General features: G+C 42.0%; 3 protein-coding genes across 3 annotated transcripts; 2 read left to right on the top strand and 1 right to left on the bottom strand.

The window, feature by feature from the left end:
* Positions 1-6,207: 6,207 nt before the first annotated feature.
* LOC118409125 (5-hydroxytryptamine receptor 3A-like) lies at positions 6,208-11,011 on the top strand. Its single transcript, XM_035809993.1, has 8 exons — positions 6,208-6,478; positions 6,827-6,942; positions 7,229-7,273; positions 7,817-7,926; positions 8,894-9,075; positions 9,460-9,798; positions 10,204-10,336; positions 10,456-11,011. Exons 1-8 carry the CDS (start codon positions 6,208-6,210, stop codon positions 10,853-10,855), a joined length of 1,596 nt encoding a protein of 531 aa, XP_035665886.1. The 3' UTR covers positions 10,856-11,011.
* A 234-nt stretch (positions 11,012-11,245) lies between these two features.
* LOC118409124 (ribonucleoside-diphosphate reductase small chain-like) lies at positions 11,246-14,091 on the bottom strand. The gene is made up of 3 exons (XM_035809992.1): positions 13,986-14,091; positions 13,344-13,362; positions 11,246-12,144 (listed from the first exon to the last, which is right to left on the bottom strand). Exons 1-3 carry the CDS (start codon positions 14,089-14,091, stop codon positions 11,340-11,342), a joined length of 930 nt encoding a protein of 309 aa, XP_035665885.1. The 3' UTR covers positions 11,246-11,339.
* A 538-nt stretch (positions 14,092-14,629) lies between these two features.
* LOC118409123 (ribonucleoside-diphosphate reductase small chain-like) lies at positions 14,630-17,331 on the top strand. The gene is made up of 3 exons (XM_035809990.1): positions 14,630-14,735; positions 15,219-15,237; positions 16,433-17,331. The coding sequence occupies exons 1-3, from the start codon at positions 14,630-14,632 to the stop codon at positions 17,235-17,237; spliced, it is 930 nt and encodes a 309-aa protein (XP_035665883.1). The 3' UTR covers positions 17,238-17,331.
* The last annotated feature ends 4,365 nt before the right edge of the window (positions 17,332-21,696 follow it).

Here is a 21,696-nt window from a genome sequence, read left to right as displayed (position 1 = left end):
TTAAGAGGATGTTCCATTTTTGCGCAGGGGTGATTTGGAACAGTCCAATGTTGCGTGGAAAGGGGTATGGCTGAAATATGCTGTATTTGCTCTTAAGCAAATGTCGGCCTTTCTAGTGAAATATTTGAGTTTGTAGATTCATTGCTTTATGTAGTGTCATTTATGCAACAAATAAGGCTGTAATTAGCATAACATTGCTTCCCCGTTTATATTAGTCTAGGTAAAACATATACCACATTGCAATGCAGAACTGTGAAAAGTAAGGACAATCATTCAAATTGTCATGGCTCAGCCATATGTGGATAGGTCAAATCAAATTGCAGCCACAAATCATGTTGGTGTATCTAGATTTCTTCGGCTCCAGGATTCGTCCAAAAACGCACGTAAACTAGATATCCAGGATTCGTACTTCCGGTGATGTCAATCAAGAAAACAGGACAGAAAACAGTAATTATGCACGTCCATGTTTCCATATTTGGGTCGACCTCGTGAGACCTCGAGAGACTCTAGTTGCGAGAGTTTGAAACCCGGAAGTGACCGATGCCCTCCCCATGATAGGGACGCCAGCTGTATGCTATAAACACGTAACTAGAATGTGACGCTACACGGAAAACAACTGAGACTTAATCCCATCTTTACTGCCAGTTTTTTTACATCATTACACAAAAGGCATTTTGGGCCTGATACGTAAGTAACATGTGAACATCGAAGTATTGTTATCGATCATTTGTTTAAGTTCTGTAACATGAGGAGCTGAATAAATTCTATATAAAACTCTCGCAGGGAGATACAAAGATGGCGGCCTTATGACTACGAAAACAACATGCAAGATAGTCTCCGTCCTCGAAAACAGGAAGCTCCACCCCCAAGTACACGTTCTGAATAAACACCGTTGTTTATCCAGGATGCGTCCTGTTTTGGCCGTGTTCTGGATATCCAGAGCGCGTCCTCCTGCTCAGGGCATTTTCTGGTTATCCAGGATGCGGCTTAGTACGAATTCTAGATACTGACGTAATTTGGATACAAAACATGTCTTGAAAAAGGTAACGAAATGTTGGCAGCCATAGACTTTCTCAAAGGATTTCTCTAAGATCAAACTCCAATGTCATGCTATCTATGAAATAACTTACACATGTCACGAACTGATTCGTGCCCCTCAGCTGAGCTGACTGGGCGTAGAATTCCCTATCCTGTGACGTCAACTGGGAGCTCCATGACTGTTCAACTAGTATCCGACTACATTGAAAGCTGGAAGGGGTTTCAGGCCAGCTATAGAGCTACAGGTAAAGGTGTAAATGCACTGTATTACGTTTGAACCCTATCATATTAGTTCATATCAAGTAGGTCTTAGAATATACATTGACTCCCGTGTGTGTCATTTATCAAGACGTTGTGACACATTTTTTTGCTGCACTTTGTATCCATATGATTGATGTTGATCGGTAAATTTTGTTGTAAATGATCAAATTTTTTGTCAACAAAGAGCTGTACTTCGAAAAAAAAAACACGGCTAGTGGCGTTATGTAACTTGTATCAAGGCATTGCCACCGTTTATGAAGTCAAATGTACGATAGATGATGTATTTTGATTGCCAGTGTTTGCTGAGTGTGCGGTTGGCAAGTACCGGTGTGCTGACAATGTGACCTGTATAGACGCCCGGAAACGGTGCGACGGAAAGGATGACTGCAGGGACGGCAGTGACGAGGAGGCGAGCAGTTGTGGTGGGTACAGCTTCTTAGTTGAGTGTCATAATTGAAGCATTTCAACATGGAACTTTCAATCAATGAAATTTATCTTCAGAACTAACGAGCAGCAGTTACTGACAATCAGCTGAATATGGTTTTAAAAACTTCAGAACTCCCGGATTCTTCCGGACTCCGGAATAGTGACGTATCAGTTACTAACGGAGATTCTAATTTAAACCAAACCAAACCAAAAAGTGACTCAGACCCCGAGTCTATGACGGAAGGTAATGCTACCTGAAACGTCTGACCGTTTTCAAAATCATTTCCAGTGCTTGAGTATCTACTATTTGGCGTAATCTTCAGAATTGTTTACTGGAAGATTTGGTATACGGTAACGTTACATAGCTTGTTCTATGGTAACGGTACATCGTTCATTATATTTTACTTTTATTCAGCATGCCAAGATATTCCATCGTCTTTGACGATGTGCATGGGCATTGAGTACCAAAATATGACACTCCCCAACCCGCTGGACTTTACCCACACCACGGTAGAAAAGGTTGAAAACTCAACAGAGTTCAGCACCCTCAGCACCCTCGCAGATTCCAAGTGTCACCCCCGTGTTAGAGACCTGGTCTGTGCTACCATCGTGCCCCGATGCGAGTCCAGGTAACTTTACATCATTGCCTCCATGAGAATGAATTTGCAGGTATTGCTTTAGGTGTGTCTGTGTATGTGTATGTCTGTCTGTCTGTGTATATGTGTTTCCGGATATCTGTGGTCAGCATAACTTTAGAAGCTCTGTATGGATTGTAATGTTATTTGGAAAAATGGTCAAGGTCGATTTGGGGCGCCGTGGTGTATGACATTGTTGTTATCTGTACTTAAGTACTTGTAACTGTTGGGTTGGTTGTTGGTGAAACATCTGCGTTTGTCCCACTAAAACCTGGATGCGTATTAGCCAATTCAGTTATTGCACAAGCATTACTAATAAAAATTAATAAATGCATAAATACGTATCTTGATAGGTAAATATTTACTGTCATTATACATATGTCTCAGTCACGTTCAAGAGCGAGAACCCTCAAAGATGTCGTCACTGATTGTCATGCCATTATACATTCATCAACATTGACTTACTTTGACTTACGTCGGGTGCCACTCCTCCTCTACCCCCAAGCCACCTTGGCTGCACAGGATTATCTATATCCATGATTTACCCAATATGTCTCTTCAGCACATCAAGGTAGGCTAGGGGCGGTGTTCCTGGCCTCCTTCCGGCCATGTGATAGGAACCAAGTTGGACATTGCTTCCTTATTATTTCTGCTGCAGTGTCAAGAAAGCCTCAGAAATTCATTTCCTATTTTATCTGATAGTTTTGGGAGTCCAGCATACTGCTCTCATTTTACGTTATTGACAAATCTCAGCATCTTTTTGTAGCAACCATCTTGCTGTTTCTTGATTCATCAACCATTGACAACCGAACACTGGAAACGTCCGGATGTAAATCTCCGTTCATTATCCAGTTGTAGAGATTAGATCGTTGTTGAATATTGTTTACCCGGATGTCTAACCTTCATAAACGTATCAACCATTGACTGTTCATTTTGTTTTAGCCCGAATCCCAGGCAGCAGCTGCCCTGTCGGTCCTGGTGTGAAGAGGTGAAGTTCTCTTGTGGAGACCTGGACTCTTGGTCAGCTTTCCCCAGCTGTGAGATCTTCCCTCACACCAACTGCAACAACGTCAATACTTCAACAACTCCGGAAGGAAGTAGGTCTATTTTCATTTATAGCTATACCAGGGGGATCTGGAGTCGTGTGGCATAACTGCAAGTCGTGTGCCGATCTTCTGCCCTTGAGAAAGACATTTTCCACGACTTTCCCCACTCCATTGTTATAGAAATAGGTACCTGACTGCTTCGAATGGGGACGTAAAAGGCGACAGAAGGAGAGGGTTAGGTTTTGCCTTCCAATACTGTGCCCTGGACAAAGTGGATAACAATCAGTGGATAATAATCAACTACCCTTATGGCCTTAACCCTATTCAGTTGTGGGGGGGGGGGGGGGCTTTTGCGGCCCGCGCCAACTCCTATTTTCCATTTTTTCGTGTTGCCATGGCAACCTTTTGTCCGCAGGCAGTTTTGCCAAAAACCAATGTATTTTTCACATTTATTTGCTATATTACTGCTATTTTGTTACATAAATAAAATCTTATATTATTTAGCATATCTTTCATAATTATATATGCATAAATTATGCTAATTTGATGACGTCATCAGCCCAAAATCCAAGATGGCGGACCGTATGGCCAGATCAAGAATAACAAGCTAATTATCCCTTAACATTTGTAACTACCTGGTATTTTTTCATCAAAAACCATCTAAATGAATGAATGTAGTCTATTTTCATTGCCCTTTGTGATTAATTGTTGCAAAAAAAGGATTTTTAAAAATTCAAGGTTGTGGATATAATATGGCGGAGCCCAACTCGTATCGTAGATGTGCATGGCGTCATTTTATGACGTCATCTTGACGTCTTTGATGTTGCTATTGGCAACGCAAGTCATAATAAACATTATTATTCTATCATCTGCACTTGTTGTTACATTTTTGTAGCATAACTTGAAGTTTTCTGAGAATACCCTTTTTTCATGGGTCCGGCCAACATAATCAAATTGATGACGTCGTAATTACGTCATCTTACGTCAGCGTAACGTCAAACGTCAAATACTTGTCAGATAGTACGTCGACATCTTGTCCTGAAAATTCGGTGGCTCTACGGCACGTCGTGTTAGAGTTATAGGACTTAGAAGTAAGCCATACCCGCTTCTTAGGTATAATAGTTGACGAGAAACTTTCATGGAAGATCCAAATTAATAAGGTTTGCAAAAAAATTTCGAAAAACATAGGCATTATAAGAAAAGTCAAAACCTTGTTATCACGAAATATACTCATAACAGTTTGATTTATCCTTACCTAACTTACTGCAATATTATATGGGCTAGCACGTACCCTACATCTATCAAACCGCTGTACCTCCTTCCAAAAGCGCTTTGTACGAATTGCGGGCAATGCCACTTTTACAGCACACACAGCATCTCTCTTTCATGATTTAAACGTTATGACGGTATTTGATATCAACAAATTTCAAGTTGCCATATTTGTACATAAAATTGTCCACAACAGTTCTTTACTACCACAACAATTTAGATGTCTTTTTAATTTCAATTCCAACTCAGATTTTCACCACCACTTCACAAGACAGCAGAATCTTTTAAGACCAGTTAAAGAAAAATCTTGTCTAAAACAACACACAATAAAGTTTAGAGGCCCCACCATCTGGAATAATTTAAGTCAAGTCCAACAATGCTGCTTATCATTACCCAGGTTCAAAAAGCTTATTAAGATTGATTGCATCACACACCCAAGCATAACTTTTACCTGATTTGTTTGATTTCCTTGTTTTTCACATTCGTTTTTGGTTGTTCTTGGTAGTTGATAGCTATTGTTTCCAAAGACTTAGAGATCCTACATTTTTTTGTCAAATTCCGACTTACTTGTATATGATTTGTCAAATTTTGCTTTGTATTTATTATTTCATTTGATCATTTGTAATATAACTTCTATTCCATAAGTATGCTTCACATATTGATTTCAACTTATGTTATGTGCATTTTTCGTTCCTTTAATTATATATAATCATTATTTCTGTGACTTAGTTCTGGGGGAGGCCCAAGAAAAGCCAAATAGGCTTCTGCCCACCACCTGCATGTACTTCATTTCTGTATTTACATTTGTTTTTAAGCCACGTTATGTGCGAATAAAGAAAGAAAGAAAGAAAGAAGTGGAGGGCCTCAAAAGCCACCAAGTCCAGGGATGACCAAAAAAGCCCGGTCTGAATAGGGTTAAATTTGCTGTGGGGTTACTTTTACCTTTTCCCCCGATACACTCTATGTCAAATGTTGCAATCTGCAAACAGCTGACAAAATTGACAAGGTCGACGTTTTGCTTGTACCTTTTGTCCGTCGTAGAGGAGTGCTTCGATGGCATTGGTGCCAATTACAGAGGAGACGAGGCCAGAGGTCCCAGGGCTGGGGTGGACTGTGACCAATGGGACAATTACTATATAGAACGGTACCCCTGGGCAAACCTTGTGGACAACAAATGTCGTAACCCGTTCGGTTTCACCAGGCCATGGTGCTTCACTAACAATAGTGGATTCGACTACTGTGACGTCATTCCTTGCAACGGTAAGTTTGTTTGTTTGTTTGTTTTATTTCTTTTACCAGGGTTAACATATCGCCTTTTCTAGGCGCTTTTCAATGTGCCTTGGGGGGTAACCCCAGATATACATTTACATACATATCAAATAAAATAAAATAAGAAGTAACATTAAATGAGAAAATTAACTTTGACGCCTATACCCGTCAATACAAATCATAGCAACTTAGGGTCGTTGTCGTCAAGTCAAATTCATACATGGTAGTCAGAGAAAGATATGACAGGTTAAAAGGTCTCATGGATGACGGCAGGAAAGACTTGTACATATATCTTTACAGTGGAATTTCCCTTCTTTCTCGTCCCTGCAGTTAAAGGGTGCAAGGATCCCGGCAACCCCCAGTTTGGAAAGAGAAAACCCATTCTGAAGTTCTACTGGCCAGGTGAAACTATCACCTACACATGTGATACAGGATTCAAGTTCAGAGAAGACTCCTCGCCTAATAGAGCAAAATGTGTTATTAATAACACAACAGGAGATGCTGACTGGGACACACGGCAACCAGACTGCGAAGGTAAGAATTACTAGAAAGGTAATATTTGCAAGGAAATGGATACTGTTTACCTTTACATTGTCTAGCCTAACAAACCACTGCTCTGTTTATTAATTCACCAACACATTCATTGTGTATAACGACCAGCCCCCCCCCCCCCACTCTCTCCTAATTGTCAGTTGTTACATGGTGTAATCGAACACCACAAGGTATCTGACACACCTCCAGTAACCATGGTGACAGACGTATTGATATCAAGGAAATAGAGTCTGTTATCTCTGAGTGCAGTTACCCGTAATATAAGCTTATAGTAATCTAGAATGCAAGTACAGGCTAATGACAATTTTGTGAGTAATATTTGTGTTGCAGTCGACTACAATTTCAAGTTCCAAAAGGAACTCCTGAGCGCGGATGTCTACGTCAAGGAGTTGGCTCCAACAACTAGACTGAAAATAAAGGCATATGTTGTCAACATCATCAACCTGGTAAGGGGGAAATACCAAATGGCAGAAGTTCCAAATGTTGTTTTGCCATGGATACTGGAATGCAACTGGCAAAGCATGTGTTGGTAGATTCGACAGCAGTATCTAAGTCGGGACATTGCCTATCTTTACAACAAGGCACCTGTATTTTTCATCCACACTTATGTTAACATTAGAAATGACTTTAATCAATGTGTATTACTACCAGTTGCCGATGTGTAAGACTTCCGTCCTTCAAGGTGGCAAATGTTATACGTAATAACGGTCTTTTTATGTATATTTCTTTCAGGATGAAAAATCGGAACAAATAGTAACATCGTTTAAGGCTGAATACGTAAGTTCATTGTTCCTTTCATTCTCTGAGGTACAATATATCAGTTATTTGTCATTACAATGAAAAAATTCTGAAGAACGGTGAAGACTAACGGTATAAAAACAAAAACTTATTAAGCTAATTAGGAAATGTTATGCAACAGTTCCAGATGGTGCAACCACTGTTGCTTTTGCCTTATAGATAAGGTTTCCACCGGTACTACCACATGTATAGAGAAAGCACAATTGCATACTTTATCTATCCCTATGTAATCGGCCCAAAATGTCAATCATATGAATATCAACTTTGATCATATTTCCATTGTTTCTGCTTCAATGTTAATGTATAATACATGTATATCCTTTCAAATGATATACAACTTATTACGATTGTAAAGGCATAGAACGAGCACATGGCCTGCTCACGTGATGGATCACAAATATGAAAAATCTATTTCCAATAATAGCTCGAAAGAAGTTATTTTACATATGCATGCATATTATAGTTATAGTTATAAGTCCATCTGGAATATAGTATGGGGCCTGTTGTTTTTGTATGTTACAGACATGGAGAGACAACCGGTTGCAGTGGGATCCCGAAGAATATGGTCGGTCTTTTGTTCCCCTTGTCCTTGATGACCAGGTCTGGAAACCAACGTTGACACTGCAGAGAAAGTAAATTTCTTTTATTTTGTCTTCATTCGCTACTCAAAATATCCTATGGTCTAACTCATCAGAAGTACGATGGGTGCCATTACTTCACAGTGATGCAAAAGTTTTTCTTTTTCAATATTTCTTTCTTATGCCTAGGTTAAACATAGCCGAATTTGGATTACGACTCTCTCCTGACTATGGTTAGGAGTGATTCCGGAGCTAAGTCGGTTGTAGTCGGCTAGCGTTCGGCTGGTGTTCGTCTGCGCCATCTGAATGTTTTGAAATGTTCAAAGCATTCTGCTCTGAACGGCTGGTCTGGAATGGGTTGGCCAGTGATCTGCTGGTGTTTGGCTCGGTTGGCTGGTGTTTGGTTATAAGTCAGCAGTCAAATTTAAATCTTAACCACACCATAACCACTGCTAACTTACTCACAGCCAGTTTCCAACCTACCCACGATTCAGCCTCAGACCATGGAAAAATCTCTGCTAAGTCATTCCCAAGCAAAAGAAAAATTACCAGAACGTGCGCGAAACACTCCCGAATTTTACACGACGGACATCCAGCCAAGAACAAAGAAGAACGATAAATGCCGTATTGGCGCTATCTATGATCAAAATTTGATCTCTTGGTGACGTAACAGCATAGAAAAATTATTTTTATTGAAAACAAAAATTACCACTCTTTGTGAAAATCTCTTATTATGTCCATTTCAATTCGTGAGACAGCAATCGGTTGGGAATCAGTCATCTCACAAAACTGTTGTCCATATGTTTGCTGCACGTATGCATGTTTTTACTGAAGGTTATGTACATATGTAGACTCATCATGGACAGCCAATTACAAGTTGCAAAATAGAAACACTAAATAGATATCGGCAGTCATTGTAGAGTCATTTGGTGGATAGATATGCCACAACAATGTACTAGTGAAGTAAGTAAGATTCCTGAATAGTGTCATTTTCAAAGTCAAATCTTATTTTTTCTACCAGCGCGGACACGGATTACAGCGGGGGGTTCCCAAAGACTGAGGTAAGACTGGATAGTACCGGTGACGTGACCTGGCCGATCACATCACTAACAACCACGACGTGTACATTGGACCCCTTCCTCTTCCCGCACGACAACATGACGTGTAAGGTGTGCTGGCAAGTCGGAGAAGTTAACACAATAGGTATGTAAGTCTGAACACTTCTGCACATCTTACATTCACATAGAAACAACACCCGAGATGCCAGCCCGACCCCGGGTAGGATGGCAAACAACAGCCACGGGAGCGCTGTGACCGAGGGCGATATGGAATACACATCTTATTTATGTCCCACCCACCTAGGAAAACACACGTTTCAATTCAGAACTTGAGTCCTCCATCGACATTGTGAAATAATTTCGAAACACTATCTCTGGCAATGAAAAGTGACCTTGAAAGAAACCAACGTCAAGGTGAACATACCAACTACATACATGTTACTGTTTATTGTTGACTTTCCATACAGACTACTGGTGCTTGCCTTTTGATACAGGTCCTTGAATGCAGGTCCTTTTTTTTCTTTTCAAGAATGTTCCAATTCAACAACACGCAGAGACACGAACTTCCTGACCTGCCAAAATAACGAGGCGGACATTGTCACCGGAGAGTGGCGAGGAAAAACGACCCTTTCAGCCATCGACCACACGGCCTGTCTGACTATGACTCTGAAACGAGACCCCACCTACCACTACTCCACAACCATCTCTCCCTGCCTCATCCTCATCGTCCTCATGATCATCACCTTCATCATGCCCATCGACAAAGGCGACAGGATTGGCTTCGGCGTCACCATTCTTCTGTCCATGGTGGTGTCGCTGGTGGTCGTCACAGGATTCCTACCTGTGTCAAGTGCGCTGCCATTCATCGGTGAGTTGACTTATCGATACTCAGTAACAGCGCAATCACACGCGTCGTAAGTCACAGAGCTTAGATGAGAGAATTAAACATCTTCAAGGATCTACTATAGTGTAGCATTTTTCGTAAGACACATTTGAACCTTTGTTTATTCATGAGAAGCTTAAATCGGCCTGCAGATTACATATATGACAATTCCAATGTCTTTTGAGATCGCGCGATCTTTGTGACTTGTTAAAGACGTAGTGTACACCTATTGTCATCGCTTAGAATATTTCCATTACAGACAAATATGTAACACGTATGTACGTAGTATACGCATGTACCATAAGCGATATCACTTGTCAACGTATAAGCGTCATTGCGTCTTTTGGCTACTTTAGTGCTTATTACAAGTGTCATGTCCTATTCTTCCAGCTATGCTGATCATTGTGTGCATGGCTCTGATGGCACTGTTCATGCTGACGACCCTTTTCATCATCATCATACACGACAAGAAGGGACCTGTCCCAAAATGGGCGCGGACGCTCTTCCTGAAGAACATAGCAAGGTATGGCAAACGTTCAAATCCATGAAAATTGGTCAAATAACCTTTATGGTTTACAGATACTAAAGTATCCTTTTTCGTAATATGCTTCTTAACGTGATTCTATCTTCTCATCGCTTCAGGGCCTTATTAATGGGAGACTTGACCAAGAAGCTGAAAAGTGAAGAGCCAACAAGACCCAGCACAAGTGACAAAGTAGACGACACCGAAGGATGCGACATCCCCTTATTCAACATGCACATCGATGGCGCATCATCCGAAGATGACAAACCTTCTCTGGACACAAGAAATGAGGTCGGCACTGCCATCATTGGGAGACTGGATGAGTTGAAGGTCAGTGTTAGGCAATTGTCCGACGCCCTGACACAGGCGAGCCGTGGTGATGACGATGGCGAAGTCGCAGAGTACGCTTTGTTGGCTAACGTCCTCGACAGGTTGAGCCTGATCCTGTACATCATCGCCATCTGTGTGGCCATACCGTGTACTCTGCTCATTGGTCGCCCACGGATCATTCCTGACTAATTACGAAGTTATGTTTGATGGCATGCATATTTTGTTTTTACCATGCGTTGGCCAGATCTCTATTGTCATGAAAACTGACACACATTTTGTCATGTTACGTTTTGTTATGTTAAATGGATTTAGCGTTTCTATTCAAGATTCATTCTTTATCCGGTGTTGGACAGTAGTATAGTAGGGACAGGATCACTATTATTATTCAGGCGCAAGCAGGCGCAGGTCAAAGGTCATCGCCTGCCGATATTATCTATTCAGGCGCAGGTCAGAGGTCAAATATGATTTATTCAGGCGGCGCAGGTCAGGGGTCAGATATCATATATTCAGGCGGAGCAAGGTAACTACGACAACCCCACCCCACCCCAAACGAACCTCCCCCTCCCCAATTGTGAAAGACATGTCCTTATTTGGCCTGGTTCTAAGTCTCTATCGTATAAGATAAAGATGACAATGACCGTTTGATTTTTATCCGTTCTTTTATTCTGTACTTTCAAAAGTCAGCATCCAGCGTGAACTTCTGCTGTTCAGAGGAGGACATAACCCCCATCTTCTGGTACTCTCCCACCTTTTTCTCAAAGAAGTTGGTCTTTCCCTCCAGAGAAATGTTCTCCATGAAGTCAAAGGGGTTCTCGCTGTTGTAAAGCTTACTGCACATGAGTTCGCCCAGCAGCCTATCCGCGACAAACTCGATGTACTGTTTCATCAGGTCTTGATTCATCCCAATCAGCTTCACAGGAAGAGCTTCCGTCAGGAACTCTTGCTCAATCTTAACAGCATCGTCGATAATCTGGTGAATGCGTTCTTGACTAGGCTTATTGATCAGATAGCTGACCATAAGACAGGCAAAGTCGGCGTGCAGACCCTCGTCTCTACTGATCAGCTCATTAGAGAAAGTTAGCCCCGGCATGAGCCCTCTTTTCCTTAACCAGAAAATTGCTGCGAAGGCCCCGGAGAAAAATATCCCTTCCACAGCGGCAAACGCAACCACACGATCCCCAAAAGTGCTTTTCTCGTCTCCGGTCCACTTTAGGGCCCAGTCAGCCTTCTTCTTTACACAAGGTATGGTCTCAATGGCACTGAACAGATGCTCTCTTTCATGCGGATCCTTCACATAGGTGTCGATTAAGAGGCTGTACATTTCAGAATGGATGTTCTCAATGGCAATCTGGAAGCCATAGAAGCACCTCACCTCAGGCACCTGCACCTCTTTGGTGAATCTCTCTACCAGATTTTCATTCACGATACCGTCACTAGCTGCAAAGAATGCCAGGACAAGGCTTATTAGTTGCTTTATTCTAGAGTAGCTATATGTGTTGCTCAGGAGTAAAGAAAACTGCTCCGGAGTAAAATAAACTGCTCCGGAGTAAAAGAAAATTGCTCCGGAGTAAAATAAAGCTGCTCCGGAGTATGCTCCGGAGTAAGTGAGTAAGTATATTTGTTGTATGTATATTTGTCATGTACGTACGAACATATACCATCTATATGTACATGCAGTGAAACATTGCTTTGGAGTAACTATACGTGTTGCTCCGGAGTAAAAACACTGCTCCGGAGTAAAATAAAACTGCTCCGGAGTATGCTCCGGAGTAAGTGAGTAAGTATATTTGTTGTAAGTATGTATATTTGTCATGTACGTACGAACATATACCATCTATATGTACATGCAGTGAAACATTGCTTTGGAGTAACTATACGTGTTGCTCCGGACTAAAATAAACTGCTCCGGAGTAAAAGAAAATTGCTCCGGAGTAAAATAAAGCTGCTCCGGAGTATGCTCCGGAGTAAGTGAGTAAGTATATTTGCTGTATGTATATTTGTCATGTACGTACGAACATATACCATCTATATGTACATGCAGTGAAACATTGCTTTGGAGTAACTATACGTGTTGCTCCGGAGTAAAAACACTGCTCCGGAGTAAAAGAAAACTGCTCCGGAGTAAAATAAACTGCTCCGGAGTAAAATAAAACTGCTCCGGAGTATGCTCCGGAGTAAGTGAGTAAGTATATTTGTTGTAAGTATGTATATTTGTCATGTACGTACGACCATATACCATCTATATGTACATGCAGTGAAACATTGCTTTGGAGTAACTATACGTGTTGCTCCGGTGTAAAAGCACTGCTCCGGAGTAAAAGAAAACTGCTCCGGAGTAAAAGCACTGCTCCGGAGTAAAAGAAAACTGCTCCGGAGTAAAAACACTGCTCCGGAGTAAAAGAAAACTGCTCCGGAGTAAAATAAACTGCTCCGGAGTAAAATAAAACTGCTCCGGAGTATGCTCCGGAGTAAATGAGTAAGTATATTTGTTGTAAGTATGTATATTTGTCATGTACGTACAAATATATACCATTTATATGTACATGCAGTGAATCATTGCTTTGGAGTAACTATACGTGTTGCTCCGGAGTAAAAACACTGCTCCGGAGTAAAAAAACTGCTCCGGAGTATGCTCCGGAGTAAGTGAGTAAGTATATTCGTGTTAAGTAACGCATACGTATTTGCCATGTACGTGCCTGTTATGTAGACATATATCAACACAACAACACAAAAGACACGCCAAAAATAGTTACTCAAGCAACTGGATATGGTTCTTATAGGTAAACCAATCAAAACCATATCCAGTTGCTTGAGTAACTATTTTTGGCGTATCTTATTACCTGGATGTCTAACCTACATCGACAAACACAAAAGACAGTAGTGTACGGTGATCCTATCACTTGACGTGTATAAAAAATATATCAAGGAATTCATAACCAACGTATATTTCGTCCTATATGTGAAACATGGTATCACATCAGGAAAGAAAAGTTGTACTGCAAACGATATGGCGACCTCACATTACTTCAGGACGAGGTAACCATATTTTTTCATCAGTGTCTGTTCTGAGACCCAGTTCTTGCTGTGTACAATCTCATTACTGTAACGAGGCAACGCAGCGAACTCTATTAGATAAAACTTTTTGCCAGCGCGCTTCGTCTGTGAGGAACATCGCCTGGCTGGTGAGGTAGTGCGATGGACCAGTCTCGATAGAGTGTCCACTCCTCGTCGTCACCGCTGTGGTAGCCGCTGTCGTAGCCGGTACGTTCACTTTCATCAGATGATACCGTCCCGGAGGACACATCTGTCCCTGTATCACTCTCGGAACCACTTTGGGCGCTGTCGGTTTCTGATGTGGAGTCTCCCTGCTCGGAGCCCAGCACAGATTTGGCGTCTGAGAAGCTTTCTTCATCTTGTGACGCCATCGAATCTTCGGAACCAACCGTGTCCGTGTCGTGTTCAGATGACACGTCGGAGTCGTCAAAAACATCGCGTTCCCGGTAAGAGCCCGTCTCGGCATCAACGACGACTTCTCCGGAGGCAACACCTGACTTGTCTCGGTGTTTTCTTTCCATATGACGCTCGAGGTTGAACGCACGATCAAATTCCCGAGCACAAATGTCGCAAACGTGAGGCATACTTTTTCGTCCGGTGCACAGAAGGAAAGTGATAAGATATTGATGTGCACACATATATTTGTCGCGCATTTAAGTTTAGGGACATTTTCCTTCGGTCCGCCGGACAAAAAGCATGCCTCACGTCTGCGACATTTGTGCTCGGGAATTTGATCGTGCGTTCAACCTCGAGCGTCATATGGAAAGAAAACACCGAGACAAGTCAGGTGTTGCCTCCGGAGAAGTCGTCGTTGATGCCGAGACGGGCTCTTACCGGGAACGCGATGTTTTTGACGACTCCGACGTGTCATCTGAACACGACACGGACACGGTTGGTTCCGAAGATTCGATGGCGTCACAAGATGAAGAAAGCTTCTCAGACGCCAAATCTGTGCTGGGCTCCGAGCAGGGAGACTCCACATCAGAAACCGACAGCGCCCAAAGTGGTTCCGAGAGTGATACAGGGACAGATGTGTCCTCCGGGACGGTATCATCTGATGAAAGTGAACGTACCGGCTACGACAGCGGCTACCACAGCGGTGACGACGAGGAGTGGACACTCTATCGAGACTGGTCCATCGCACTACCTCACCAGCCAGGCGATGTTCCTCACAGACGAAGCGCGCTGGCAAAAAGTTTTATCTAATAGAGTTCGCTGCGTTGCCTCGTTACAGTAATGAGATTGTACACAGCAAGAACTGGGTCTCAGAACAGACACTGATGAAAAAATATGGTTACCTCGTCCTGAAGTAATGTGAGGTCGCCATATCGTTTGCAGTACAACTTTTCTTTCCTGATGTGATACCATGTTTCACATATAGGACGAAATATACGTTGGTTATGAATTCCTTGATATATTTTTTATACACGTCAAGTGATAGGATCACCGTACACTACTGTCTTTTGTGTTGTTGTGTTGATATATGTCTACATAACAGGCACGTACATGGCAAATACGTATGCGTTACTTAACACGAATATACTTACTCACTTACTCCGGAGCATACTCCGGAGCAGTTTTTTTACTCCGGAGCAGTGTTTTTACTCCGGAGCAACACGTATAGTTACTCCAAAGCAATGATTCACTGCATGTACATATAAATGGTATATATTTGTACGTACATGACAAATATACATACTTACAACAAATATACTTACTCATTACTCCGGAGCATACTCCGGAGCAGTTTATTTTACTCCGGAGCAGTTATTTTACTCCGGAGCAGTTTTCTTTTACTCCGGAGCAGTGTTTTACTCCGGAGCAGTTTTCTTTTACTCCGGAGCAGTGCTTTTACTCCGGAGCAGTTTTCTTTTACTCCGGAGCAGTGCTTTTACACCGGAGCAACACGTATAGTTACTCCAAAGCAATGTTTCACTGCATGTACATATAGATGGTATATGGTCGTACGTACATGACAAATATACATACTTACAACAAATATACTTACTCACTTACTCCGGAGCATACTCCGGAGCAGTTTTATTTTACTCCGGAGCAGTTTATTTTACTCCGGAGCAGTTTTCTTTTACTCCGGAGCAGTGTTTTTACTCCGGAGCAACACGTATAGTTACTCCAAAGCAATGTTTCACTGCATGTACATATAGATGGTATATGTTCGTACGTACATGACAAATATACATACAGCAAATATACTTACTCACTTACTCCGGAGCATACTCCGGAGCAGCTTTATTTTACTCCGGAGCAATTTTCTTTTACTCCGGAGCAGTTTATTTTAGTCCGGAGCAACACGTATAGTTACTCCAAAGCAATGTTTCACTGCATGTACATATAGATGGTATATGTTCGTACGTACATGACAAATATACATACTTACAACAAATATACTTACTCACTTACTCCGGAGCATACTCCGGAGCAGTTTTATTTTACTCCGGAGCAGTGTTTTTACTCCGGAGCAACACGTATAGTAACTCCAAAGCAATGTTTCACTGCATGTACATATAGATGGTATATGTTCGTACGTACATGACAAATATACATACAACAAATATACTTACTCACTTACTCCGGAGCATACTCCGGAGCAGCTTTATTTTACTCCGGAGCAATTTTCTTTTACTCCGGAGCAGTTTATTTTACTCCGGAGCAGTTTTCTTTACTCCTGAGCAACACATATAGCTACTCTAGAATAAAGCAACTAATAAGCCTTGTCCTGGCATTCTTTGCAGCTAGTGACGGTATCGTGAATGAAAATCTGGTAGAGAGATTCACCAAAGAGGTGCAGGTGCCTGAGGTGAGGTGCTTCTATGGCTTCCAGATTGCCATTGAGAACATCCATTCTGAAATGTACAGCCTCTTAATCGACACCTATGTGAAGGATCCGCATGAAAGAGAGCATCTGTTCAGTGCCATTGAGACCATACCTTGTGTAAAGAAGAAGGCTGACTGGGCCCTAAAGTGGACCGGAGACGAGAAAAGCACTTTTGGGGATCGTGTGGTTGCGTTTGCCGCTGTGGAAGGGATATTTTTCTCCGGGGCCTTCGCAGCAATTTTCTGGTTAAGGAAAAGAGGACTCATGCCGGGGCTAACTTTCTCTAATGAGCTGATCAGTAGAGACGAGGGTCTGCACGCCGACTTTGCCTGTCTTATGGTCAGCTATCTGATCAATAAGCCTAGTCAAGAACGCATTCACCAGATTATCGACGATGCTGTTAAGATTGAGCAAGAGTTCCTGACGGAAGCTCTTCCTGTGAAGCTGATTGGGATGAATCAAGACCTGATGAAACAGTACATCGAGTTTGTCGCGGATAGGCTGCTGGGCGAACTCATGTGCAGTAAGCTTTACAACAGCGAGAACCCCTTTGACTTCATGGAGAACATTTCTCTGGAGGGAAAGACCAACTTCTTTGAGAAAAAGGTGGGAGAGTACCAGAAGATGGGGGTTATGTCCTCCTCTGAACAGCAGAAGTTCACGCTGGATGCTGACTTTTGAAAGTACAGAATAAAAGAACGGATAAAAATCAAACGGTCATTGTCATCTTTATCTTATACGATAGAGACTTAGAACCAGGCCAAATAAGGACATGTCTTTCACAATTGGGGAGGGGGAGGTTCGTTTGGGGTGGGGTGGGGTTGTCGTAGTTACCTTGCTCCGCCTGAATATATGATATCTGACCCCTGACCTGCGCCGCCTGAATAAATCATATTTGACCTCTGACCTGCGCCTGAATAGATAATATCGGCAGGCGATGACCTTTGACCTGCGCCTGCTTGCGCCTGAATAATAATAGTGATCCTGTCCCTACTATACTACTTTGGACCATTTGTATATTTTGATATAATTCAAGATTTACCAATTCTATGAAGTAAATATTACAGATGCCTGCTGTAAGTTAACAAAATCACAAAATCTAAAGCATCATGTTGTGAGTTTGGCAGAATTGCGCCGATTGTAACATTTTTGTTTTCTGGTTATGCTGATATGTTTCGTAGCCTTTGTTGTGTTTTGGAGACGCAGCTGTAGCTCATAGCAGTGTGAAGTCTGCCAATCTTCAACAGCACTGTCGCCTTATTGGCACCTTATTGTTATCATCATCATGATGACTGTCAATGCAAATCACATTCTTTGATCAATCAGTGCATCAAAGAGAAGCCACGTAGGTGAAAAGTAGCAATATAAGATCTAAATTAGCACTAATGTCTGTCATGTCTGCCACTACCTGACGTTTTTGTCGGAGTTTAGCTCAGTTTCATTGTTTTAGATTTAGCAAGAAGTATTTAGGATGTTTGTCGATATTGACATTTAAAGTTGTTGTCATTAGCGAGGATATGGCTTCCCTATGTTGTTTTTGGCAGTCAGCGCTGGCACAAATGATGCAGAAGTTCTTAGGGTGTTTGGAGGTTGATCAATTGCTTTGATTTATGTGATGATGTTTTTATTATGAAATCCATGGAAGTTGTTTCTGTGTCAGTTATTAGCAGGTCTGACTGTGTCGATTATGTGAGGGCCAGGGTTGTTTTGGAGAGATAGAATGGCGCGCTTACAGATGGAGACGTTGTGTTTTCTCTTTTTGGGAAAGATACGGGACCAATAGAGTTAGTCCAGTTTGAATTGTGTGAGCTAAGATGTTTAAAAGGGAGGAGAGGAGTATGTTATTATTGTGGAGTGAAATGTCTATGTTAGGTAGGAACGGTGATGTAATCTCTGAGGAAACCCAGACTTCGGGGGTTTGACTTAGGTCTCTGACGTAGGTCATTCCGGGGGTTACATTGCCGATCATTGCCCGGAATAGGTAAAATCTTCTTCGTCTTTGTTGTTGGTCGCTCGTGTTTTTATGTTATTGTTGTTGGCGTCTTGTATTGTTTTCTCCAGATTGAGTGGTAAAGTTTACATGTCTGCTATGGAGGTAATTTGACGGTTTTTTTGTATATAGAATATTCAGAGGGTTTAGGTATTAAGCAATATTCATGGTGTTTGATTAGCAGGTTGTCACTCTTTCCTTGGAAACTGTGACTGAGTAAGAATCCGTATTAGAAGAATCTTGAATGTTTTGAGAATCCGGTAAGACAGGTCGCTAGAAGCTCTACCGATTGCTGCGGTTGAGCGCTGTGTAGCACCCACAGACTAGCTCCTGGGCTACATAGGGAAGGTAGTGAGCGTGCCTGGTTCAGGCTCTAAGGAGACCCAAGTTCCGATCCCACAATTTAGGGTCCTTAGATCTTGTGAGACTTGGTTTACGGTGGTTTGAAAAAAATAGAAAAGCATTTCTTTCATAAGGCAAAATTTAGATGGGCAGTGTTATTATGTTAATGTTGCTATGTGGATTTTTGTAGACAGGAAGATACACTGATGAGACAGTGCGAGACAACGCAATGTCATAGTTTAGCTATAGGTCGGTCAGAGAATTTCTTATAGGTCTTATAGGACGGTCAGGGTGTGTGTGCCTGTGTGTTCTATTCTTCTCCAGGGTTTATCCTTGCATGGGTCACATCGGGCATGAGAGTGTTGGCGATCACGTGTTCATGGCACGCGTTAATAACCATGCCCACCAGACGGGCGCGTTCCGGTCACCACCCTAACAGGGACTCCTGCAGCGCCAGCATCGTCGCCGGGACACCTTCCACTGAAGACCGGCGAGTGCGACAGCGCCCGAGGAGCGACAGTGGAGAGGACGTTTGTGGCCGTGCAATGAAGGGACGGAGGGAGGATAGCACGATACTTGTGAGGGGAGTGGAACTCGGGACAGGAGGCCGCGGGCAGTAGAAGACGGCATCCGAACGGAGTGGGGTCGTGAACTGGGGGTGTGAAGATGAGCAGCGGAGAAGTGGAGGACGTTGAGACTATAGACAGTTAAAATATCGATGGACCGACCTGCACATATGTCTACTGAACTGTTTCTAGTTGTTTAGTTTCACAAACATTGAACTGTCTTGTATGTTTACCGTATGTAGTCAGTCCGTTCAAGCTCTGCGTAACTTTTAGCAGATGTTTTATATTTTACACGTCGTATGTTTTATGTAGGAAAATCCGTACACTTCGCCGATGACGGATCAGGATTTCATCAGGGGTGGGTGTAAGTGTAGCAGAATTGCGCAGATTTTAACATTGTTGTTTTCCTGGTTATGCTGATATGCTTAGTAGCCTTTGTTGTGTTTTTGAGACGCAGCTGTATCTCATATAAGTGTTAAGTCTGCCAATCTGCAACAGCACTGTCGTCTTATTGGCACCAAGAAAATTGTTAGCATCATCATGATCACTGTGAATGCAAATCACATTCTTTGATCAATCAGTGCATGAAAGAGAAGCCATGTAGGTGAAAAGTAGCATAGAAGTAGCCTGGAGTTGGGAGTTGAAGGCAGTTAGAGAGAGGCTTGAGTCAGAGAAGGAAGCAGAGAGGGTCCCAACTCAGCAGCTCCCGTGCGTGTCAACGGCATGGCCTGTGTCTTGTGCGTGTTTCTTTATAGTCCTGTAGTTTAAACGTTCCTCGTGCAGCATTTAAAGAACTGGACCACAACACACACCCACACCCAGCTTACAATGTATTGTGTTTTCTTTTTCTTTTTTGTTGTAGTTTATAGTTGGTCATACAAAAGTGACTGTACTATTTGTCGTGTCAATAAAGCTTGATTGTCATAACTTACTCAGCTTTTTTTATATAACTTTTGGTTTTGTAATGTTGATACATTTTTGTGCATAATTCATGATAATTAATCGAGGAATAAATTCATCATAATTAATCGAAAAATAAATGGTGAATTTCTGTCATGGTCATTGTTGAAGTGCAGGGTCAGATTATAAAAAAAACTCTAAACCAAAGCTATAGATTTGACACTCGTTCTAATTTCTTCGCAGCTAAACAGCGACACCCAGCGACTACCATTAAAACAACAGATATATTTTTCTACATCTTAAAACAAGTCTTAAAGGCGTATCAAAGCCAAAAAGGCTGTTGCATTTTTTCTCATCACTTTACACAGAACATTCCTCCCTTGGGTTCTTGTAAAGTATATCCTTGTTTTTACGCACTGATTCCTTTATTTTATGACTAATGATGTTCACTTAAAAATGATCATTCAGAACAACCATGTTAATTATTCTACATCAAATTCTCACACAAAGGCGGCTCCTGCAATTTTGAAAATAGGTGCTAGGGGGTCAAAAACTAGTACGCCACTTCAGTCCAAGAGCTCCAATTAAAATACCATAACTATATATATATAACGTGTCTGGAAAGGAAGGTATGAAAACTGGAAGTCCTGCACCATGGAAAGCCACTAGGTTCATTTTACCAACGTTGCAAATAACATAAAAAAAACACCTATAACTTAAATAGATGCTGTTCATAAGACATACAGACTGACAGACAGGCAGACAAATATTTTGCTTACGACGGAATGAGTTACGTAGCGGTAGAAGAATGGTAGGCTTGGTCTGAAGTTCAAACAACTTCTTAAAGCAACTTCTGGGCCATTTGTTATGTAAATAAACCATGACCATGCATCCGTCAGTGGGGCTTAACGTGAATAGTGTAAAGCGATCATCCGGGTTTCATGCATGAACAAAGGCTGTTTTCTCAAAAAACGAGCTCCAAGTCCTGACCATGTATGTCAAGATCGGGTGGTTGCTTGTCTGCCCGTTCATTCCTTCAAACACAAGCCACAGGTAGACACGACCCGCGGTCTTCTACACCAGGTTTGAGAGCTACAACGGTGAGTTGAACCCTTAGCTTGTTCTTCTGTTCATGCATATTCTATGCTGCATACGAGGGTGAGTCAGAAAGTAATGCAAGTGGTTTCATAACAGAATCATTTTTTAATAGATTGATTTGGAATTTGGCACATAGGTAGAGACATATGTCCTCTTGAGATTGAAAGCTTTAAATTTGTTTTCTTACCACTTTATTAGCAACTGAGTCTATTTCAAGATGACCACACCCCTTGGAAGCTTGTCA

The sequence above is a fragment of the Branchiostoma floridae genome, chromosome 2 (assembly GCF_000003815.2).
Source record: "Branchiostoma floridae strain S238N-H82 chromosome 2, Bfl_VNyyK, whole genome shotgun sequence".
Taxonomy (NCBI): Eukaryota; Metazoa; Chordata; class Leptocardii; order Amphioxiformes; family Branchiostomatidae; genus Branchiostoma; species Branchiostoma floridae.
Note: the sequence above shows the minus strand (reverse complement) of the source record. Positions and strands in the feature narration are given on the sequence as shown.

Coding starts and splice junctions, on each gene's coding strand:
- LOC118409124 (XM_035809992.1), bottom strand. CDS start 14,091: ATGGCGTCACAAGATGAAGAAAGCTTCTCAGACGCCAAATCTGTGCTG.
- LOC118409123 (XM_035809990.1), top strand. CDS start 14,630: ATGGCGTCACAAGATGAAGAAAGCTTCTCAGACGCCAAATCTGTGCTG.
- LOC118409125 (XM_035809993.1), top strand. CDS start 6,208: ATGACGGCAGGAAAGACTTGTACATATATCTTTACAGTGGAATTTCCC. Junction 7,927..8,893: donor ACGTTGACACTGCAGAGAAA/GTAAATTTCTTT, acceptor TTTTTCTACCAG/CGCGGACACGGATTACAGCG. Junction 10,337..10,455: donor TTCCTGAAGAACATAGCAAG/GTATGGCAAACG, acceptor TCATCGCTTCAG/GGCCTTATTAATGGGAGACT.